The following is a 16,915-nucleotide window of genomic DNA, read 5'->3' on the forward strand; positions in this document are numbered from 1 at the left end:
TAAAAGGCATGTCCAGCAAGTATATGTAGTTCAGTAAATATATTGGAATTTTAAAGGAAGATTGACCGACATATTTTTTTTTAAATGAGCTCAATGTTTTTGACGTACATCAAAATATTTAAATCTTGAATTTATTAGGTTAAACAAAATTTAATATTTGAGTGTAAACAAAAAATTAATAAACAATATGAGTCACTTATATGATGTTATAGTCCTCGTTGCTACATCCTTATCGGACTAAAACCACAAAGGCCACAATGCAATTTATTTCTCTTTTATATATTTTGTTTTGTGTCGAAACCAATCTTTTGTATTGCTGTGTACATTTCAAGTAATAAAGTAATATTAATTACATGACACACTACAATCATAATTTGATATCATTATAAGGTATTGTTATACTTATACAGTTTTCATTATTGTTTTCCTTAATATGTTATGTTGTTTCTAAAAATACGGCACATAATTTTTTTATTAATTAAATATTTAATGGCAATATGATAAGAAATTTAAATAAACCGCTATGTGGCATCGCCAAGAGACTTGGCTGTAAGTTCAACCTCCGCCGATATGGGAACGATGCGTAATCCATAACGCATGAGAGTGACACAATCGCGGTTCAATAAATATTCAATGTAAACCTAGTCATTGTGATTGAATGCAGTAAGCTACTTTAATCGCATGCTTCCTCCCGTAAAGCCCTAAGATGGACTTTGAAAAAACTTTATTACTTATTTATTTATCATCAGATTACTTAACAATAATAAATAACATGAACTAAAAAGCACATTTATAGGCACATGTTATACATTTTGATGACAATGTCACACAAAAAACTCAAATAAGAATTTTTTCATCTTATTTTACCATGTATCTTGTACCATGCATTGCACACCAATGAAATCTATTAGTATAGCGGTACTCATAGAATTTATTCTTGTCGTCAAAATGAAGACAAAAAAAAATATTTAAATTGTATAAGTACATCGAATTATTCAGTTTGACTGCTTCTATAATAGAATATTGTTTTACATTACGCTAATAGATAAAGTTGTAATCATATCATAATACCCGCATTTTTGTGTCTATGAAGAAGGAAGAAGTAGGTACTCCTTATTTTTATACAGTGATTTGTGTTTTTTATTAACAACGTTGTAAATTTCATTAAGAAAAAAATATCAATTAGAATATCTTAAAAACCTAATAAGTTCCTTAGTTCTCGTTACATAAAGTGCAAATTCGTAGCATATTCCTACTCAACCCTACCGATAATAGTTTACCAAACCGTGTCGATACGCCCGTAGCTCACCACATGAGTCCTACGCCACACGTATACATACAACTTTGAACACCTCTGCTCAAACGCATATCCGCGCCGCACTCGCAGTCACGATGCGCGCGCCGCCCGGCTCCGCGGCCTGCATGCTTCTGCTCCATGCCGCCCTGGTACTCTGCTATGAAGAGAGAGGATATTACGCGGAAGATGGTTACCATGACGACGCCATCGACGTGTGAGTGATTGTGATCATCTCTAGTGACAGTGAACAGTTTAATTTAACCATGACTTGATTCGTCGGTAAAGGGTAACGGAAAGATTTTTTAATTATTTTCTCGTCTTATTTCATTTCGTTTAGATACACGATTAGTTAAAACGAGAACTATCCTAAAATCAGTCCAACCATTTAAGTGAGAAACATTTCATAAATAAATTTCCAAGACATTCCTAGTATTAGTCTTCTAGCAGCTGTTCATAACTTTATAAAGCATCATAACAGTCCTCAGGGGTAGTGGCGAAGTTGTGTTCACCTTAAATTAAAACTATCTCTTTGAGATGAAATAGAGCTTGGACTGGTAGGACTGTATTAATTACTAAGCATCAGCTGACTTCATACATATTTATTACTTATAATAAGTAAGTAAAAATATCGTAACATTCGTGCACATAAGTCTTCAAATTTTATTGAACAAAGCCTTGCCAAACCAACATTATTAAGGCGGTAGATTCTGGCGTAGGACTCTCCACACTTGCGTAGCACTCTAAATAGCGTATTGCAAAATATTTGTAACTGTAAAACTAAATTTGAGCCGCCCAAAGAAAGTTTATATCATCTCCGTTTCGAACGCGGAAGCGCCGCTCGTAAACGCTGTAAATTTTTCGTCAAGTACTTATTTTTAGATGATTTATGGATTCTAACGGATTTGTGGTCGCCGGGACGTACTGAGGGCACTGAAACACATGTGTTCTCTTCTCAAAATGAGAAAAAATTCAATTATTTTTTCATGAAAAAAGTAGGTAAATAAATAAATAAATTGTTAAGGCATTTTTTGTTAGTTTTGATTGATTTACTTCATGAGGGTATAACGAAATCGTTGCAAAATCTTTGCTAAAATATTATCTTCATACAAGCAACATTTCAGACAAGTACAACTTTATAATAACTTACTAAAATAGCTATTTACTTACTTCACAATTCCGTGTTAATGAGACCTTCCTTCTAAGCATGTCTATTATTAAATCTCAAATAATTCACCGCTATAAATTAATAAAAATAATTTGCCAATTTTTTTAGGTAAAACCGAGTCGATTTACTATTTCACTGAAAACTGTAATCATTTAGTACAAAGTGCAGATTATTGAAAACTAACAAATCTAATAGCGTAAGATGACGCATTGCACGATCATTTCAAGATCAAAGAGTGACAAGTTGCGTGAAACATAAATCTTGGACGCGGACAGCGCGGTGGTGACCACAAAACGAGGATTACCACAACTAATTATAGTGCACATGTCCCTTAACTTCAAACATGTCAAGACATCATGTGAAATGAAATGGTAAAATTTCATACTAAATAAATAGGTACATAAAAAAGATAACTACAGTAGCTTATCGTCGAGTTCACATAACTTTAAAGAACTTTTAGGAATATTCATCACGTTATTTTCTCTACACTTTTGAAGCAAATGTTAATTTGCAATAGTTTTTACGTAGTACATATACCTACTCGTAATTCCGATAAGTTAGTAAAGCATGACGGGATTTGAACCCCGGGAATATCACTAAGCTATCCTATTAACAAGGTTTATTTTCATCCCGAACTACATAGTTACTAGGATAGCATTTTAAATATAAGTTAATATTGCACGTAAGTAAATGACATAGCCTACATTTTGCCGCGAAAATTGTTAGGGTTGTGCGCAGTCGAAATCGCAATTGCAAAGAAGTCAAAGAACACAAACAAACAATGTATTATATCTTGTTTGTTGTAGGTATAGTGCCTCAATGTATTTTTTTTTTTCGTATTATTATTTGTTCTTACGTCTGCCATTTTTACACATATTCTGTGAAAATATATACCGGACTCCTATTACGGTTCATAAGACACAACTTTTCCCAGAAGGTGGACGGATGAACGGACCTTCCTGGACGGATCTCTAAAAATAAATGGACTAACTACACCAAAACTGCATCTAATGTTTATGTGTTTTTTTAATACTGTAATATTTGTTATTGGATGTATTTTACTCTTACCCTCTTGTGTTCAATTGAAACCTCCATTATAGTACTTATAATGCCCTGTTTATGTCTTCAGACATTAAACGGTTCAGACACGGGGCGTGGTTTGACAGGCATAACCTTTGTCTGTCGATCTACGTTCTAGGTCCACTTATGAACTCTTGCCCGGAGCTTTTGAAAAAAGCCGCGGTAACCGAGTCACTAACAAAAGGCTATATTAATTGATCGCAAATTTATTATATTACATTTTAAATAAACACTTAAATCCGAAACGTACCACTAATTATAGTGCTTACGTAGCATCGTGAACGTTGAGTGGTCAGTGAGCTTTATGACTAATAAAGTTTCTCTTATTTGCATTCGAAGAAGCTAGAGCTTTCAAGGAAAATAAATAACTTTCCTCTTGCGACGACAGCACTTAATAGTAAAATCACATATTCTACGACCATATTTCTCGTAACATTCGATTTTTAGTCGTATTTATAAGGAAAGAAAACCAATTTTATTAATTGATTAGGTATCAAAGATAACCAACTTTTTTCTATATTTAACTAACAAATGAGCATGCTGTCCACCCGACGTCACTTACATCTAACATCATCTATCGGACTTCTAAAATCAATCTTACTTGAGCTCGGCTACAGAAGTATACCTTAACACACCCTTCAAAACAAAACATGACAGCATGTAACACTGTTGCTATAAGGCTAAATTTTTTGGTGCCTCCGGACTTCCGGAGTCGAACCATTCTGATCCTACACTATTGTATTCACGGCATTTAATTAAAAACAGATATAGGTAAAATCGCCAGTCTCTGAAACTTTCTACAAATATACTTAGGTATTTACTCGACGTTGACTTTGAGTGATTCGTCGATAATTCTTTAACCTTCCTAAAATAGGACCTGCTTATTTTTCCGCTCCATCGAATGTGAACAAATCGACATCTTCACCTTTGTCTGCCTTTGGAAATTGTCAAAACATTTTCAAGATTAAAACAAGAATACTTTTGACAAATGTTACACAAACAAATTATAAATTACGTACAAATACGAGTAGTGTCGTATTGAACCGCGTCGATCCATTGTGTTCGTGTTATTGCAGTAATGTTCTAGTGGTTGAAACTAAGCCTCTAGATCGTGGGGTCCGAGGTTCGAGGGGTCCCAGGCACACACCTCTGATTTTGCAATGTTATGTACGTATTAGAAATTATTTAGAAACTATTTATATATTATTATATTATTTATTTAGATTTAGATTTATTTATATTATTTAGAACCCTTTGTGGTTCGACTCCGGCGGCACCACCGCCACACCTATTTCTACCTAATAACAGCAGTGTTAGGCGCTGCTGTGTTCCGGTTTGAAGGGTGTGGTAAGGGAGACAGACTTTTCCGAGGCGTTCCAGCTTAGTCCTCAGGGGTAGCAGCGCATCTGTGGCTGACCTTAGGTAGGAATATCTAATCTTATCTGGGGTTGATTACAGATGTCCATGGGCGGCAGTAGCCACTTACCATCAGGTGGACTGCAAGCTCGTCTGCTACTCCAATATTAAAAAAAAAAAAAAAATTATCACTTGCTTAAAGCAAGTTGATGGAAAAAATCGTAAGAAAACCTGTATACCAGAGGGATTATAAAAACGAATTATTTGAAAAGTTATTTGAAATTTACCACTCTGAGAGAAGATCCGTGCCCAGCAGTAGTACAGTAATGGGTTGACGACGTCTTGTGTTTAATATTTAAAAAAAATCTGAAACTGCGCTACCGATTTAATTTATTAATACAATCTACGTTATGAAATCTTTAATAAAATATGTTATAAAGTTCAGAGGTTAGTCACATAAGGCGGCGAAAGTCCATGCATCTCACGGAATCCCACCTGATATTAGGTGAAATCTCACCTGTCGTAAAGTAACATCGTAACGTACCCCAAAATATTTATATTAAAACGTCTGAAATATCACATATATTATATCAATAGTCTTAATTTTTCGAGGACAATAGTTGCAACTTTTAGGGCAAAGTACCTACTCGTACGCTTCAAGCGAGATTATTATCCATTCTCAAACAATGATAAGTTTCCGAGAATCTTGACTCCATCATTCCATGAAAGCTCAATTACTATTTATAACGATGCACTCGTACAGACCTACATACAGGCGAGGCCCATTCATCTGCGGTGCAACGAACCCTTAGGTTTTTTAGCGCATCTTTATGAACGGGTTCATCGGGAGCTTGCCGGTCTTGAGCTTTGAAATATGTGGTATTTGAGTGCACTGCAATATGTATGTACGATTTATTTGTGATTGACAGCCAAGTGTTATGCATTTCACCCTCCTTAGTCAGATTCGAAGTCAGGAATAAATGATCTCGAGCTCCAAAAGGACTTAATTCTCAAACCTATATAATTAGTAATATATGTAGATTGTAGGTATGGGTTATGCTAGACAATTGCAGTTGGACAAAGTAAGCCTTCGATCACTAATAGGAACTATTAGTGTTCGTAGAATAAGGAAATAAATGTAATTTAGGCATTTAAATATTTCATCTGCTTTCGATCTTGTATTTAGGGCATGTGCAATAAGATATTAGTGGTAACATCTGAGTTCAAATTATCGCCTGTGATACGCTATTTTTTATATTCTTCATCACCAACCAAGAATCGTAAAATTGCATTTTGTTTCTGCTTTGTAAATCGTCACTTAAACATAAACTATTAATAATTATGTTCCTACTTTCTATACACAATAATAATATAAATTATCTTAACAATAAAATGTACAGCAGGATAAAGATGTAAGAAAATTTCCGAGACATACAAAATTCAAGACTTCGGTCAGTGACAATATGCGTACGGAGTATAAAGGGTTTATCTTATCGCATCTAATTATATTTGGAACTGTTAGATGATATCATTAAAGTTAATGACACTAGAGTAGCTCATAGGATCAGAATAAGGATGACTTACCTATTTAAGTCAATTTTATAATTAAGGTATGTTGTTAAGTTTAACGAACTTTATTTGGACACAAAAATGTAGGCATCAGTAGCCACATCAAGAAGTATTGCTGTGCAATGGGTAAAGTATTGAAAATGTTACACCAGTTCCGGCACCGACCATATAATATCATTCTTATTAGGCAAGAAATCAATCTAGTAAGATTAAGAGAAAAGTGGTTTTATTTTTAATCATTTATTCCGTGCGATTTTAGAACACCGGTATTTTATAAGAGCGAACTAGGTTTTCAAAGACGTCTCCAGCCGATAACTCTAGGAGGATGGAGAGCATCTCCCCTTTTGCTCCCCCCTTGGCTACGCTTTGGTACTATGGCTTAAATATATGTCAAAAATTTTAATTCACCCTTTAAAAATATAATTTTACCATGTGGTTATTAAGTATGTTATAAGATTTCTTTCCGATGTGATGGCACACATATCCCAGCTTCATAATTGTTTACACTTTCATTTTGTTTGACGACCCGTGTGGCGGAGCGGAGTTCGATCCCCAGCCAGACAGATTTCTAAATGATGAATTTAGATTTCTGATTCTGGGTCTGGGTGTTTGTGTATTTGTCTCTGTGTGTGTCCATAGCATCAACGATACAGGGAATCCTAGTGTGGGGCTGTGAGTGTAAAAAGCGTTACAGATTTGTAATCAAAACGAGTTCAAAACTATGAGGACAATATAACCTAAAAATGTATTTACAATTGTTTCAGAGCTGACATATCCGTGGCGTGTCCCACGGACAGGCTGGTGCGCTCGCGGGAGACGTGCCGCGTGGAGGGCACGGAGACACAGTGCATCAAGACACGCTGCTGCGACACACACAAGTTCGTTGCTGGCCGGTAAGTCACCTCAAAGTCATGAAGTTCTAGTACCGTAGTTGGCTTATTACAGACTGTTTGGATGTTTACGTTCATAATAGATTGTGAAATTCATTCGGAAGAAAATCCATTAGTTCCTTAATGAAATATTATGTGAAAGTATTATAGTTTGTATGATATAGTTACTAAACTGTTAGTTTTTGTTCAGTCTCCAGTTTTGTTGTTTGTCAAATTAGGTCTGACATTGTAAGTTTTATGCATGACTTTTAGTGCTATGGTGTATTTATCACATTGTCCTTAATCATATGACTAACAACCGTTAATTAACCTTGTTATCGCTTACTACAGTGCTCATGCCCTGTGCTCCTAATTTGTTTGGTTAATACTAATTAGTATGCTGAAGTAGGTAGCAAATCCATCTTATACGGCAGTGGTTTATATATTCTCTAAAGCCTATCCTTACTAATATTATAAATCCGAAAGTAACTCTTGTCTGTTTGTCGCTTTTTCACGCCTAGACCACTGAACCGATTCTAATGAAATTTTGTACAAAGATATCTAGTCTAAGACCCGAGAAAGGACATAGGATAGTTTTTATTCCGGAAATCCCACCGGAACTAGGGATGGCGATCTAAGATCGATTAATCGGAGAATCGATCTTTTGTGCCAAAAGGTCGATTATTTTAATCGATATTAGTAAGGATTGAATCGTAAACTACGCATTTGATCAAGTGATGATCTTTAGCAAAGTTGTTGTCCATGAGCCCACGAAGGTTTCAAAGTTAGTACGACCAATTCTCGCCAGATAGCGCCACTGTCATTCCAATGAAGGTACGAATTTTCAGTTTTATGTATGTTAGTATGTCAATTATTTTCTTTTAAACGCGGGCGAAGCCGCGGGCAAAAACTAGTCCATTCATAAATAATGTTTTGACCCCAGATGTATCCCCGCGGCAGTGGAGCCGTGCAGCCTGCGGCTGTGCGAGCAGGCGTGCGAGGTGCGCGACGAGCGGCTGTGGTGCTCGTGCCACCAGGGCTTCATATTCAATGCGGAGAACTACCGCCGGAAACAGCAGCCCTACTGCGTTGGTATGTTGTAATGCTTTTATGAGTTACACCAAAAGTGATATACATACAGTTACACTGCACTGCATTCCTAGTGTTCCTACATAGTTACTTAGTCGGAAGGTATAAAATATTATGTTTTCTCCTATACAACATGTATAAACATATTTATATACCATAATACATCGGCGCCGACACAGGCCGGGCCTTTCAAAACAAGAGAGAAATATGAATTTGTCTGTCACGGCCTGTGTCTGTCACGTTCAGTGTCTGTACATATAAACAAGGCTTTACTGTTAATATGTTTCCCTATCATAGAAATACATTTATTTGCATTAAGTATTACACACCTACTTATTGGCATTACTTTATTTATCACAAGGGCAAGTGGGCATAATGCCAATGTTAATTGATTTGTATGAGCTAGACCGACTCATGTATTGTTCTAGTGTGGTGGACGTGCCAACTCAATCGCGGGATAGAAATGATAAAATGCTTAGACGTTAGAAGTCCTTAGGTTTATAGAAGGTACAAGATCCGACTTCATCATTACTACGTCCATGTACTTATTTTTCCTCTTGGCATATCTGAAATTAGTTACAAATGTATTACGAGTACAATTAAAAAGGCATTTTTAATCACCTAGAACACACTTTGCCGCCACCTAAGGACTCTTACACACTACTGTTTATACAGCGCAGGCTATTGACAAACGTACATGACCAGTGCTAGCGTTGCAATTAGCGGCGTTATTGCGGCTTTTGCGCTACGCATAGGTCTATTGACAGACTACTATGCTAGAAAAACGATTGGCTACAGAAGCCCTAATCCTTATATTCTCTAAACTAAAATACTTAAAATTATTTTACTTTCGCTTAAAAAAGTTTTTTAAGATACTACACAGCATTGGTCATGCCAGCCTAGAATAAGAACTGATCTTGCAGATGTGAACGAGTGCGCAGACAACAATGGTGGTTGCGCCCAGCGCTGCGTGAACGACCCCGGCGGCTACCACTGCGAGTGCGTGCCGCCGCTGACAGTCGCCGGCGATGGGAGAAAATGCATGAGGCCCATGGCAATATCTTTGCCGGTATCAAATATATTTTAATAGATTTTCATTGCGACTTTTTTTCTCATACCTACAAAGCTATAGTAAATACTAAATGTCGCTTGTTTCTAATGCTACTAGAATATTTTTTTATTTTCAGTCTTGTCCGATAAGCACAGGTTTAGTGTCTGTTCAAATAGACCTCTAAACGATAAATTAAAATTTGTGTTCTAGGTCTAGACCTAGGTATTTGCTCTATCCAGGTAGCATTCTGCCCTATCCAGTTTTGAATTTGGATCCTGTCTACAAAACAGACTTGGCAATTGATACCAGGACATCATACATTTCAGGAGCCGCTTCCGCTAATACGAGCTTCCTCGCGATGTTATGCACCGTGTGACACGGTGTCATGGCTGTCCAGAAAGGTCAAGCAGCTGAGTGACCAGCTGCACACCACGCAGGTGGCGCTCAAGAAGATCTTGGAAAACCCCATAATAAAAGGAGAAGGTGAGTCATTGGTCAAGTCTGAAAGTTGTTAGGTAAGTCTTTTATGGGTCAATTTCAATATTTCTGCTTTATAACAGGGGTATTGAGTGCTGTTGTGTTCTGGTTTGAAGGGTGTAGTAAAGACGAGAAACCTACATGAGACGTTTCAATTTATTCTTTATGGGCAGCAACGCATCAATGGCTAACCTGAGGTGGAACTACAATTCTATCTAGGGTTAAAAAAAGATGTCTATGGGCGGCACCGCCACTTAATATGAAAGCATACTCGTTTGCTACTTCTGTCGTATAAAAAAATACCTATTTGAGTAGAATGAGAGAGAATCGATGTTACTCGATAGTCGAATATAGCATGAAGGGCACACGGTAATATTACAGACGGTGACCGTTTTGCAGAAGGAACATTCACGTACAGAGTGCTGGACGCCACCGCGCCGCTGCAAGACGGGTACTGCCGCTGTGAACGGGGGCCAAGGGTATGTTGCTAACATAACTTTTACTATAATATACCGAAATATATTCTATACTTCGAAAATGCACGTGGCAGAATAATATCAAATTCCCCTTTATAACTCTCAACTACACCCAATGTCACTAAACCTTTTGTACAATTATTTTATCAAAAACTGTCAGTTAAAACTAACTAAAACTTGTTTCAATTTCTAGGGTCCACCAGGAGCACCAGGAATGGACGGCCCTAAGGGCGACACGGGGCCACGCGGACCACGAGGCGCGCGAGGTCCTAAGGGCTCATTGGACCTGATGCTACTGTTACTGGCTGACATTAGACACGATATTCATAACTTAGAAGCGAGAGTGTATAAAGATGGCGAACGGTAAGCGTATACAATTTTTATGTCGAATACCAATGTAAAATCGAATACAAGGAAATGGTCTCATATAATAACTTATTTCTTACGTACTGCTTGTAAAATAGTTTTGTTAAAAAAACATATACGGTCGAAATAATTAAGAAACCTCCTCCTTTTTTTGAAGTCGGTTAATAAATCGATATTTTTTAGAAAAATACTTAAAGTTACAAATGGATCACCATTCACATTTAAATGGTAGAGTTTTCATACAAATAAGCAAAACCCCTAAAAAGAAAGTATACCTATATTTAATTTAAAATGAAATTTCAGGCCAGAGCGTTTCAACTTACAAAAGGCGTGGCGACGACAACAGAAACAAGAACAGCTGGAGAAAGAGAGCAAGACGGAACAAGAGCTAGAGGCGTACACCGCGCCGTCTATAGTGGGCAATGATGGGCCAGTCGATATTTCCCCTAACGGTTAGTTATATGCTTGGATATTTGTGATAAACGTAATCAACTCTACTAGATTCTGCGAACCAACGCAGTACGTTGCCAAATTGCGAATCGCCGATGGTAAAAGTAGATAGTCAGATAGTTATTCAGACAGTAGTGTTCAGAGCTTTAATGTCCCAGTTTGATTGGTGTGGCAAAAGAGACAATCCAAAGCTTTTCAACTCGGTCCTTAGGGGCCAGCAAGGTCTGTGCCCAATCTTAGTTAGGGCTCTAATCTTATCTGGATTTGGATTATAGAGCTCCATGGGTGGCATTAGTCACTTACAGTCAGGTGAACTGTAAAGCGATCGATCTAAACGAGCCGACGATTCCTAAGTATAGTCCGCGCCCAAACTGCTAGTCCGCTCTGAAGTTGTTGCGAGCAGGTATAGTCATACAATTGGCTATGGCGACGCGACTCATTTCTATATTTAGAGTGGACTAGCAGTTTCGCACTGACTATACTTTAGTAAAAAAGTATGTCAAGTCGGGGATCGAACCTGGAACCCTCGACAGTTTCCTTAAATCAGCCAAAATCCTTACAGGTCTAAACGGCGCAATCACCAGGGACTCAGAAACGACGACCGACTGGTCGCTGGTGAAAGGCGACAGCGACACCGAGGAGCTGGGCGACATGGACGACAAGCTGCGCCAGTTCCGGCAGCTCGCCGCGCGCGACGACGACGCGCCCGACACGGACTACGACTATAACTTGTACTAGGATTACATGAGTGCGGTGGATGTTGACTTTTATTTTGCCCTAACGTTTATCACTTTTTTTTATATAATTATGAAGCACGCTGAAAACCATGAAGCAGACGGGCTACCTAATAAAAAACAGTCACCGTCGCCTATGGACATTTGCAACACCAGAGTCGCCAATGCATCGCCGGCTTCTGAGGAGAGCTCTGTTTACACCTTTTTTAAAGAGCCACTTGTCAGTAGTCTGACCATTTATCATTATAATCACCTATCAGTAAGGAAATGACATGATGAAAGTCAATTTTTTCTTTACGTCCCGTCTTATGTTTAAATGCTAGGTTTATATACTCGCCGAGTGCAGACGAATAGACTTACGTGTTGTCGTATTGGTTACGTGTTTACTATTTAAATATTACTCGTATATACTACTCGGTACTCGTCACGACGCTACTCCGTTTTCCGCCGATTATTCAGCGAAAGTCAAGGAATTATGCGCCTAACAAAGTTGACATACTCGTCATTGGACATATTCTACCCTTATATACATTTGAGATTATAACCTTTGTTATTCGAGTATCAATGAAAAGAAATAAATAAACTCATAATTGTCTTTCAATAAAAAATCTCTAATATAATCTCTAAATAATCTACAGTAAATAAAAAGATTATATTTTGATATCATAATAAAAAACAAAGTACTCAATTACATATATAATTACATAATGTACTTGTGTTCATACAATAACAATACTAGCTTAGCTGGATACCGAGGGCTGGTACTGGGCGGCGAAGCGCTTGAACTCGTTGGTCTTGGCGTTGTACTCCTTCGTGAAGGGGTGCTCCGGGTGGCTGTCCAACAGCTGGGCTACGTAGCGGGACGACACCTGGAATATTTTGGAGGTTTTCGTTACATTTATGTTTTTAATTATTTCTGTAATATTTTCACTGCCAGTTTAGTTGATATCGAACACTTACTTTTTTGTCGTATATTCACAATATCAATGTTCACAGTTAACCCAAATATGGTTAATTACAATTTGTCTACAATATAATATGTTAATATATTATTAGTATTTTAATTGACAATACTGGTCAATTAAATACTACAGCTACATTTATGGCGATAGAATCTATTATTAATAAATAATATAATGCAATTAAGGTGTTGTATGTAAGAACATCCGACGCAAGTTTGAGACCTGCAGTGGAGATCCACAACGTAAGACCCATAATACTTAGTGTCGATATTCAACCGTGTCAAGTCCATGGGCGGCAGTAGCTACTTACAATCAGGTCGACTGCATGCTCGTCTGCTACTCCATATTATAAAAAAAGTCAACTGATTTGAAGACACAAGTCTGTCATCCGGCGGGCGTTGCTCGTTGAAATTCCGTCGCACGCACATCTTTAAGTACGCATGCCTTCTTAGTGTACAATTGTGGAGATAATTTAGTTTGACTGACGACCATAGATTAGTACTGACAACCGTCGACGTAAGTCCGCATCCTGCATCTAGCCTACGTACCTCTGGTGGTTTCCCACTGTGTGCGGCAGTAACGGCCAGCGCCAGCAGCAACTCTGGCTGCTGCGGCGCACGCGCCTGCGCCTCCGTCAGCATCTGCTCCGCCTCCTCCCACATACCTGAAATTAGGGAACAATGTTTTATTTGCAAAACCTCAAAGAACCTGTTCAGCTAGAATAAATTAAATATTTACTAAATTTACTTAGGTTCAAATCCCAGTAACGCACCTCTGATTTAGTTATGTGCATATTAGAAATTAATTATCACTTGCTTAAACAGTTAAGGAAAACATCGTAAGAAAACCTGCATACCTGAGAGATTTATAAAAAAAAGAAAACATCTCAAAGGTATGTGAGGTCTACCAATACGCACTTGGCCAGCATAACAGACTATGGCCTAAGCCTTCTCATTCTTAGAGGAAACCCGTGCCCAGCAATGGGACAATAATGGGTTGATGATGATGAAAATTACTATTGTATTTAGTTTTAGCAACATAACAACTAGGTAACTAGGTAATGAATAAAAAGATGCTATTCAAGTCTAAACTGTTATTAGTGTTATTAGTGGAGTGGTAAAACAAAATACAAAATCTTTATGCCAATATTGTAAACTGAAATAAATATGGAGATGGCACTTTATAGTTACTAATAAAATCAAGAGTTCAAACCTAACTTTAATTGTGTAGTTTCAACCAATAGACATGCAGTTTATGAGATTTTTATCTGTGTGAATCATAAAAAATATTTATCCATGATGAGTCTATATAATCACTTTGTTCTTGTCAATGAGAGAACCATATCTACATAATACTTACCCCTGTAAGCAGCGGCAGCAGCGCCCACCGCAGCGGGTCCAGCACCTAATGCACCAAGGCGTTCTGACAACTCCATTATACTGTAATGCGCATCTTGCACTCCAGGACCACCCTGAAACATTCATTTAAGCACTTATTAAATATATTACATACATTCTACTTGAGGTTATCGGATTTTAATTGCCATATGTCAGTGGACAACATACATTACATCATAAGATTATCACATTTGCATTCTTAGTTATTAGATTCTCTAATTAGACACTAAACCAGAGACATAGTTCAGTTTGTTAAGAAGGTCAAGAGTGAAATAAAATTATGATTCAATAGAATAATGTCACGTCTGAATTCTAATACCTAATACAATCAATATTTGAATCAGTAGTGTTAATATACAAAAAGTAAAGCATATTTTTCCGAGGAATTCTAGCTTAGTCCTCAGAGATAGTAGCCTAGCAGCACATCTGTGGCCGAACTCAGGTGGGAATTTGTCTCATCTCGAGTTGATTGCAGATGTGTGACAGCAAGTGGACTGCATGAAAAGCATGTTACTTCTTCTATAGTAAAATAAAAATAAACTACCTGGGACAGATTAAGCCAGGCCTGTGCGAGCTGAGTGACTGTGCTGTCATCCTCAATATCCTGTAGTGTCTTCAGCTGTTTCCGTGCCAGGTCAGGCCGGTGCATTGCCAACAGACATTGCAACACGAAGGCATGCATCTCTGTATCTTGCACTCCATGTAGAATCCTTAAATTATTAACAATAGTTTATGAATTATCCATCTTTCGTGACATCTGACATTCGTATCTTGCAATGAAATGGATACTTGTATAATTCAATCCTCATTAGACAAACCAAACATAATGGACACATGTTGTCAGTAATTCTAATGAGTGAGTTCCAAGACTGCGAAGACTAGAGAAGATAAGGACTCCATCTTACGAGTAAAAAATTACACCACATACAGTAATCATATTATAAATTATTGCAATATATATTATAAATAAACTGTTTCTTATATTATATTTATATTTACGATCACAACAAACTAACACAGTCATCTCAATGATAGTATCAATATAGAAGTTACTAATTTAATGACAATGGACCTATTTTAAAGTTAATCTGAATTAAAGTATATTATTACTTACTTGAGTGCAGCTTCATAATTTTCCTCATGATAATAGATTGTAGACGCTACAATGAGGAATACCGTGTTGGACAATTCTGTGCCTTTTGCCACCTGAAATACAATTATTGGTAATATTATTGAAAAAAGATCCTGCCAAAGAACTTAACCAATAGAAATTATTTATGAAATTACTATGAGTCATCATGTTTGTGAATATGAACTCATAATGATATAGCTTATGCAACACTTGTATTTACTTCAGAACACTTATTTACATCATATTACAGGTATACATAACAAGAATATATAAAACTGAATGTTTTCTTTTCATAATAGCCAAATTTGATACATCACAAAAGATTTTCAATTAAGATTCATTTTATATTGTATGTAGTGTTTACCCTAGCATCAATATCAGCGACTATCGCAGGTTTATTAGCACCAGGGGACAAGTAATCCACCAAGGTCTTCAGTGGCTGCAGCATGGGGTCGGCATTCTTCAGCTCTTGGAGAACAATCCTGTAGTTGCCCTGTGCTATGTAGGATCGGTACAGGTACGTATCTCGCTGGAAAGCCACTTGTGGTGATGATGGCTGGAAATGATAATATTATTATTTATTGAGAGTTACTTTCTAAATACAGTATTACAACCGAAAACCTAAAATAAGGAAAACATGCAAAAGTTCATATTTTCGTTGATGATTTGTATGTGTTGTTAAATAAATTTATTTGGATATAGGTAATGTGTTCTGCTTTGTAAGAATGTATTTAAAGAAAAAATCTGTTCGAAATTATTCGCCACTAGTAACAACGCATATGTACTTGACTGCAGGTATTTATTGTTAAAGGTTGAAGTTAAAGCACAGTAAGCTTTGACATAATGTGAACACTACATGTTCATTAGGTAGACTGTATATTGCCTAAAAAATACAGTAAAATGTATTTTACGTTTAAAATACCGAAGTATAGTGTTAAAAACTTCAATTACCAAGAAAACATGACGCCGACATTGGTCACCTTTTACTTGCTTAAAATTAACCTGAAATGTGCAATAACATTTTCCACATCAATACTTACGGTTACATTTTGGGCTTCGTTGATCGCCTGCTGATAATTCCCAATATAAAAGGCGTTTTTAACATCGAAAAGTTCATCAACATCTTGCTGACGTGCCATCTTTGACGCTCAATGACAATGACAGTTTTACAATTTGGTTTTGACGTATGACGTCACTTTGACAACAAATACATTCCTTTACGCAAGATCTTCGATATTGTTTATTGGTAAAATTACCATTGTTAATCAATTTATTTCCTTCTTTTAATTAGCATTTTATTACTATACAAATCATTTTGTAAAAAAATCAAATACTGTTTTAATAGTTGTATTATCTTACGAAATATTTTAGCATACGTAAGTCATAATAAAGACGTCAAATTTAAAGACATAGTATGGAACGTAGATTTGGTTCTTGTAATGATC

At 36.8% G+C, this 16,915-nt stretch overlaps 2 protein-coding genes across 3 annotated transcripts; one reads left to right on the forward strand and one right to left on the reverse strand.

Annotated features, from left to right (window-relative positions):
• Nucleotides 1-1,343: 1,343 nt before the first annotated feature.
• On the forward strand, nt 1,344-12,003 carry LOC140749024 (uncharacterized). 2 transcript variants are annotated; one of them, XM_073082027.1, is made up of 9 exons: nt 1,344-1,511; nt 7,232-7,360; nt 8,280-8,428; nt 9,349-9,494; nt 9,803-9,959; nt 10,353-10,432; nt 10,623-10,792; nt 11,099-11,247; nt 11,808-12,003. In XM_073082027.1, exons 1-9 carry the CDS (start codon nt 1,393-1,395, stop codon nt 11,981-11,983), a joined length of 1,275 nt encoding a protein of 424 aa, XP_072938128.1. In that variant the 5' UTR covers nt 1,344-1,392; the 3' UTR covers nt 11,984-12,003. The 2 variants fall into 2 exon arrangements, with proteins under 2 accessions (XP_072938128.1, XP_072938127.1); XM_073082026.1 differs by having other exon boundaries at nt 1,346-1,511; nt 10,335-10,432.
• Nucleotides 12,004-12,660: 657 nt separating this feature from the next.
• epsilonCOP (coatomer subunit epsilon) lies at nt 12,661-16,666 on the reverse strand. The gene is made up of 7 exons (XM_073082090.1): nt 16,511-16,666; nt 15,835-16,026; nt 15,453-15,544; nt 14,883-15,048; nt 14,301-14,412; nt 13,490-13,605; nt 12,661-12,848 (listed from the first exon to the last, which is right to left on the reverse strand). The coding sequence occupies exons 1-7, from the start codon at nt 16,607-16,609 to the stop codon at nt 12,720-12,722; spliced, it is 906 nt and encodes a 301-aa protein (XP_072938191.1). The 5' UTR covers nt 16,610-16,666; the 3' UTR covers nt 12,661-12,719.
• Between the last annotated feature and the right edge of the window lie 249 nt (nt 16,667-16,915).

The sequence above is a fragment of the Epargyreus clarus genome, unplaced genomic scaffold (assembly GCF_041222505.1).
Source record: "Epargyreus clarus isolate Ecla_fem2 unplaced genomic scaffold, WU_Ecla_fem_2.2 ptg000017l, whole genome shotgun sequence".
Taxonomy (NCBI): domain Eukaryota; kingdom Metazoa; phylum Arthropoda; class Insecta; order Lepidoptera; family Hesperiidae; genus Epargyreus; species Epargyreus clarus.